This window comes from Lathyrus oleraceus, chromosome 7 (assembly GCF_024323335.1).
Source record: "Lathyrus oleraceus cultivar Zhongwan6 chromosome 7, CAAS_Psat_ZW6_1.0, whole genome shotgun sequence".
Classification (NCBI taxonomy): domain Eukaryota; kingdom Viridiplantae; phylum Streptophyta; class Magnoliopsida; order Fabales; family Fabaceae; genus Lathyrus; species Lathyrus oleraceus.
The window spans coordinates 269,186,145-269,191,972 of NC_066585.1; the positions used below are offsets into that span (position 1 = coordinate 269,186,145).

The 5,828-nt window shown below is 36.2% G+C and overlaps 1 protein-coding gene across 1 annotated transcript; it reads right to left on the bottom strand.

Annotated features, from left to right (window-relative positions):
* Window positions 1-253: 253 nt before the first annotated feature.
* On the bottom strand, window positions 254-3,322 carry LOC127100691 (disease resistance protein RPP13). Its single transcript, XM_051037946.1, has one exon. It carries the CDS (start codon window positions 3,067-3,069, stop codon window positions 349-351), a length of 2,721 nt encoding a protein of 906 aa, XP_050893903.1. The 5' UTR covers window positions 3,070-3,322; the 3' UTR covers window positions 254-348.
* Between the last annotated feature and the right edge of the window lie 2,506 nt (window positions 3,323-5,828).

The following is a 5,828-nucleotide window of genomic DNA, read 5'->3' on the forward strand; positions in this document are numbered from 1 at the left end:
ATATAACTCTTCAGTCTTCACTGCACTGAGGTTAGTGTTGTATTATTTATTTAATTTAACTAATGATAATATCAAGTGTTAAAAAAATATGAATCAGTAATGTTTATATCATTATATGTTAACAACATAATACAAAAGAGTTTCTAAAGTCTTTTAGTAACATAGCCCTTATCTATTACTTGTTGAAATGTTACTAAATTTCAATATTTATATTAACTAGAAAAGAAAGACGAATACGAAGAAGAAAAAGAGATGAAAATAATTAATAAGGTGTTTAAAATATATGAAAGGTTGAGATTTTTTTTGCTAACGACTTATAAATTCAAAGCAAACCAGCACTAATTCTAATTATTCTACAATGACCTCACATCCATTCTCAACTTCCAAATTCTGTAGGATTGCAGCCATAGCATTGGAAGGTCTCCGAACACGTACTTTTGTTAAGGTAGTCAAAGACCATAGTTCACTTGGGAGGCTATCCAACTTATCACATTGATGAATATCTAGGAATTGGAGGCGTGGCATGGAACCATTAGCTAATTTCCAGTTTTGAATAGGCAAATGTTCCACATGAAACTCCTTTAACTGTGGGAACCCATCTTCAACACAATTAAGATCAAAATATGAATCTGAAGACCAATTGTCTCCCGATAAGATCAACCTTTGGAGTTTGGTGAGATTTCCAATAGCATTCATCCTATCGTCATTCAAAAAAGTAAGACGTCCCAATGTTAACTTGGTAATGTTAGGAGGAAACATGGCTACACATTTTACAAGCTCACATGCATTCCTAATTTTCAGTATACTCAGATGGCTCAAGTGCTTCAAGCTTTCTAAAACTTCCGCGGGCTTATAATTGATATCCCATCGCGAATGTGGCCAATCTTTCACTTTGAATATGATTTCTAGCTTATTCAAATGTTTCAATTGTTGAAGGCTTAGCAACATTTTGGGCACATCACCCTTGAAGTTTGAGGAGATATGCAATCCTAATTTTCTTAGTTTGGGGAAACTTCCTTTCTCTATCAGATATGTTGTTTTTTTATTGAGTACAATGGAAGTGATTGTTTGAAGATTCCACATTACATTACCATTTGATTCTAAATAACGGCCGCGTAGCATGATAGGCCCTAAAGTATACACATGCCTTAGATGCTTGAGCTTTGTTATTTCACAGGGGAAAGAAATTGTGCTGACCATGATTGAAGGTCCAAAGTCTAATGTTTGTAGACTCTGAAGGTTACATATAGAATCTGGAACACGTCTAACATATTTCGATTCTATTCGTAAGTACCTCAAGTGAATGAAGTTCCCTAAGTTTGCTGGAATCTTAAGACAACACTTTCCTTCAAGATCTAACACCCGAACCAATTTGAAGTCTTTGGTAAGCCATGTCCACTCATCACGAGAAATGAAGCAATTCGGGTCAGAAAAAAACAAAGAGCGAACACATGAATGGTCATTAGTGCTTGAAGAAATATAATGAGACATGCTAGAATGGACAGACAATCTACGAGGTTTTGTAGGGATTAAAATGTTGTTGTCAGTGCAAACTTGAAAAATATTATCCTCTTTGCTCTCTAATATGCAGAGATCTCTGAGAAGATCATGGATGCGGCATGTTCTCACGCCTCTGTTATATTTCACTCGTGCTACTTGGATCAAACTACGATCAATGAGCTCGTACAAGTAGTCTTCAGCAACGTCACATGCATCTCTACTTCCGGTTTCTTGTATAAATCCTTCAGCTATCCATAGTTGCAACAATTTCCTTATACGTATTTCAGAATCTTCAGGGAATATCCCTAAATACAGAAAACACGGTTTCAGTCTTGAAGGCAAGTTGTCGAAACTGAGTTTAAGTACAACATCCTTTACTTGAGTCTCGTCTCGGGTAAGATACCAGTTAACATGACCCAACACTTTGGACCATTCTCTGTGTGACTTTTCCTTATTTGCCAGAAGTCCTGCAAGAACCACAATTGAGAGTGGCAAACCGCCGCAACTTTTAACTATTTGTTTACCTAGAGACTCAAGATCACAAGGGTACTCTTCTCCTCTAAATGCTTTTTTGGAAAAGAGCTCCCAACTTTGTTCTTCACTGAGAAATCGAAGAAAGAAAGGAGGATCTCGACCGGTATGCGAGGCAACTTCTTTCAAACGACTGGTTATCAATATTCTGCTTCCTCTATTTCCATCGGGAAAAACATCTTTTAGTTCATCCCAATCTCGTATTTTCCACAAGTCATCAAGAACCAACAGATACTTTTTCCACTTCAAGCATTCCCTCACTCTTTTCTTCAGCTCATCATCACTTAAGCTTCTACCTTCGTAATCATTGTTTGGCATCAAATTTTGAAGAAGACCAAGCAAAAGCTCTCTGGCCCTACATTCATTTGACACATAAACCCATGCGCGGTAATTGAAGTGTTTCTTTACCTCATCACTGTTAAAGACTTTTCGTGCCAGGGTGGTTTTGCCCAATCCACCCATACCAATAATTGAAACAGCTTTAAGTCGCGGCGAACCGCCCTCTACGAGTCTATTGATGACTACCTCAGATTCATGGACAAAGCCCACTACATTTTCTTCCTCCACGTTTCTTCTTAATCTGTGAAGTGATTTCATTCTATTCTCCTCTTCTGTTGCTGATGTTGATTGATCACTGCTTTCTTGATAGTATTTGATCTTGTTTTCATGTATCTCATTGAGTGTGGTTTTGATCTTGTCAATTTTCTCTGCTGCATCGCGGAGCAACTTTGCATGATTAACGCTGTGACACATTCGTTCCAGCATGTTTTTCTTCTTATAGATGGCAACATTGGCTACGAATGTGTCGATGACATCCTCGGCTAAGTGGGAGACATCTCTGATCTGACTCAGAACCTTTTGTTCAATCTGTTTGTTGTTGTTGTTGTTCTTCCCTTCAGAAGAAGTGTATACGCATATGATTTCAAGTTCATTACGGAGGGATATGATTCTGTCTTCCACTCCACACAGCAAATTAGCTTCGCGCTGCAGCAATTGGGACAAGTGTTCCAAAAGGAATGAAACCACACTGTCTGCCATGTGTAAGGGGAAGCTGTTTTTTTTCGTGGTTGTTTTGTTCTGGAAAACGAAGTTGTTGTTGTTATATAATATCCTAATGAGAAACTGATATCTACATGAAATAATTAGGAAAGTAGAAGGAAATTGCGCCACAATAATTAAGAAAGACTTGGGTAGACTTTGACTTCTGCTGTTTTCTGCTTACTAGGAAACAACAATAAAGTTGAAATGCACCATCCATGTATTTACCTCATTGATACTCTTTAGCTTTTCAATTGATTTGTCTTTATCAGTGAAGTTTCCTTTGTTTTCTGATGCATAGGGCAGTGCAAATGTTAAAATAAGCTTTCAAGGTTTCGGGACCCACTCAAACTCAATTATTAGAAAAAGCCCTTTGAACGTGATAATTCTCACTTCTCCGTTCTAACTTGAAACTGATTTAAAACCCGACTAATTTTCCAGTACCCAAAGTTGAAAATTTATTTTCACAATGTTCCATTCTGAAGAAAAAAATCAACAATGTCTCACTTTTTTATTTGGACTCGTCCAATAAATGGGCGAGAGGATGATGCACACAAATTGATGACTAGGCTCGACCATTGGTTGACCGAGCTAATGAAGGAGGTTTTTTTTTTTATTATTATTTTAAATACTATTATATAATTAAATAATTTTATTAAAATTATTATTAAATAGTTTTTTAATTAATTCTATATTTAAATAATAAAATTGATTTTTTTTTAAAATAATAGTAATATTTTTGTAAAATACTAATAATAGTTTTCTAATATTGTTTTTTTTTAAATATTAATAATAAAAATGATTATTTTTTATAATATTAATAATAAAAATGATTTTTTTTAATTATTAATAAAAATGAATTTGTTTTTTAAATATTAATAATAAAAATGATATGTTTTCCCCCAAAATTTCAATAATTTTTTTGGAATGATATGTTTCCTTCCAAAAAATTTCGAATGATATGTTTCCCTCCAAAATTTCAATGACCGAACAATTGCTTTGTGTTTGTACTGTCTCGCCCAATGATTGGCCGAATATTCAAGTATTAATTTTCTATAAATAACAGGACTTGTAGAAAATTAACTCAGAGCATAAAATCCTTTATTTTGGTAAAAATGTCTATTTGGGGTCTTGTATTTTATGGACATGGTGAAAAAATCAGTGTTTGCCTTGATCCGCAATGGAATTTTTAGAACACTGATTTCAGCCATCCACATTGGCTTCCGACAGTTGGGCGGGCGTCGTATGAAGGTGAGGAAAGTAGATTATCGTTGTCCACACATAACGTTGATTGATGCAAGCCCTGATGGTATGTACATGTATTACCTGGATTGTATAGAAAATGATGAAGATGTTCAGTGTATATTTTCGGCACATAGTGGTGAAGTTAATAGAGGCGTTGAAGGTCCACTTGTGTTGGTTGTTGTTGTTGATTAGTTTTTTAATTACCACTTATGTTGGTTGTTGTTGTTGTTTAGTTGATGTGGTCGTACTTTGTAACCAGAAGCCTTTGATTATCAAATGTATTTCATAATTGTTTGTTTCCAAAAGACATTAGAAATACACAATGATTTATATATAGTACGTGCATAGTAGTTAATAATTAAAAAAACATAATCATCTGGACGGATAATTAAAATAACAACATAATCATCTCGATGGTCGCAGGGACGGTCCTGCAACATTAGGACATTTCCTACGCATGTGTCCTATTTCACGGCAAATTTCACACCTTCTCTTTTCCTTCTCAACGACGTCCATCTCGGTTCTAATCTTGGTGTTGTTTAGGCGCCCTTTCTTCCTCCTTCTCATAGAGTCATTGTGGCAAAGAGTAAATCCTTCATATTATGGCCAATTCTCCTTATGGGGAAGTCCTAGGAAACTCTCCTTATAGACCTTGAACACGTTAAAAAATTTGAAGACATTTGGAATGTGAATGGAGTAGTCCTGGCGTATGCTGCGATTACATGGGAGCAAGGTAAGTGAAATGCCTGAAATTTCCCACAATCACAGTGTTGTTTCCTCAGATCAACGTTGAATGTTCTGGTTGGTCGACCGTCGTTATGATTAATCTTCTCTTGGACCATGAAATAGAATCTCTCGCGATCAAACTGCATGAAGTTATGCGTGTTAGTTTTCATGACTTCCTCAGCCATCCCCTTGTTGCAGTTATCAGTGAAAACCTGCCTAAAGGCTAACATTTTTGTCCATTGATGGCCTCTTCTACCAAATAGTGATCCTAATCGATAGTACGTAGATTTGACCAATGCAGTGATTGGAAGGTTTCGGGTTTCTTTTAGCACCGAGTTTATTGCTTCTGCTATGTTAGTTGTCATGTGACCCCAGTGTTGCCCTCCGTCAAATGCCATTGCCCACTTCTCCCGAGGGATGTTGTCTATCCATGATAAAACATCGTTGTTTGTTCTTCGGATTTCCCCCCGATAGTAGTTAAATTTTACCTTTATTAACGCATAACCCATGTTAACAACTATTTTGTGCAGATCCTTGTCTTTAATCTCGCGCATGAAGTTTTGTGCGATGTGTCTAATGCAATAGACGTGTGATGTTGGAGGATACTGCCATCCATTTTCCGGATTGTTATATGCACTCTTTATAGATTCATGCTTGTCTGATATTAGACACAGATTTGCTTGGGGAGTAACGTGTATTCTTAAATTCTTAAGAAAGAAACTCCAAGCTTCCTTTGTCTCACTTTCAACCAATGCGAACGCTATCGGAAAAATGTTCCCGTTCCCATC

Coding starts and splice junctions, on each gene's coding strand:
- LOC127100691 (XM_051037946.1), bottom strand. CDS start 3,069: ATGGCAGACAGTGTGGTTTCATTCCTTTTGGAACACTTGTCCCAATTG.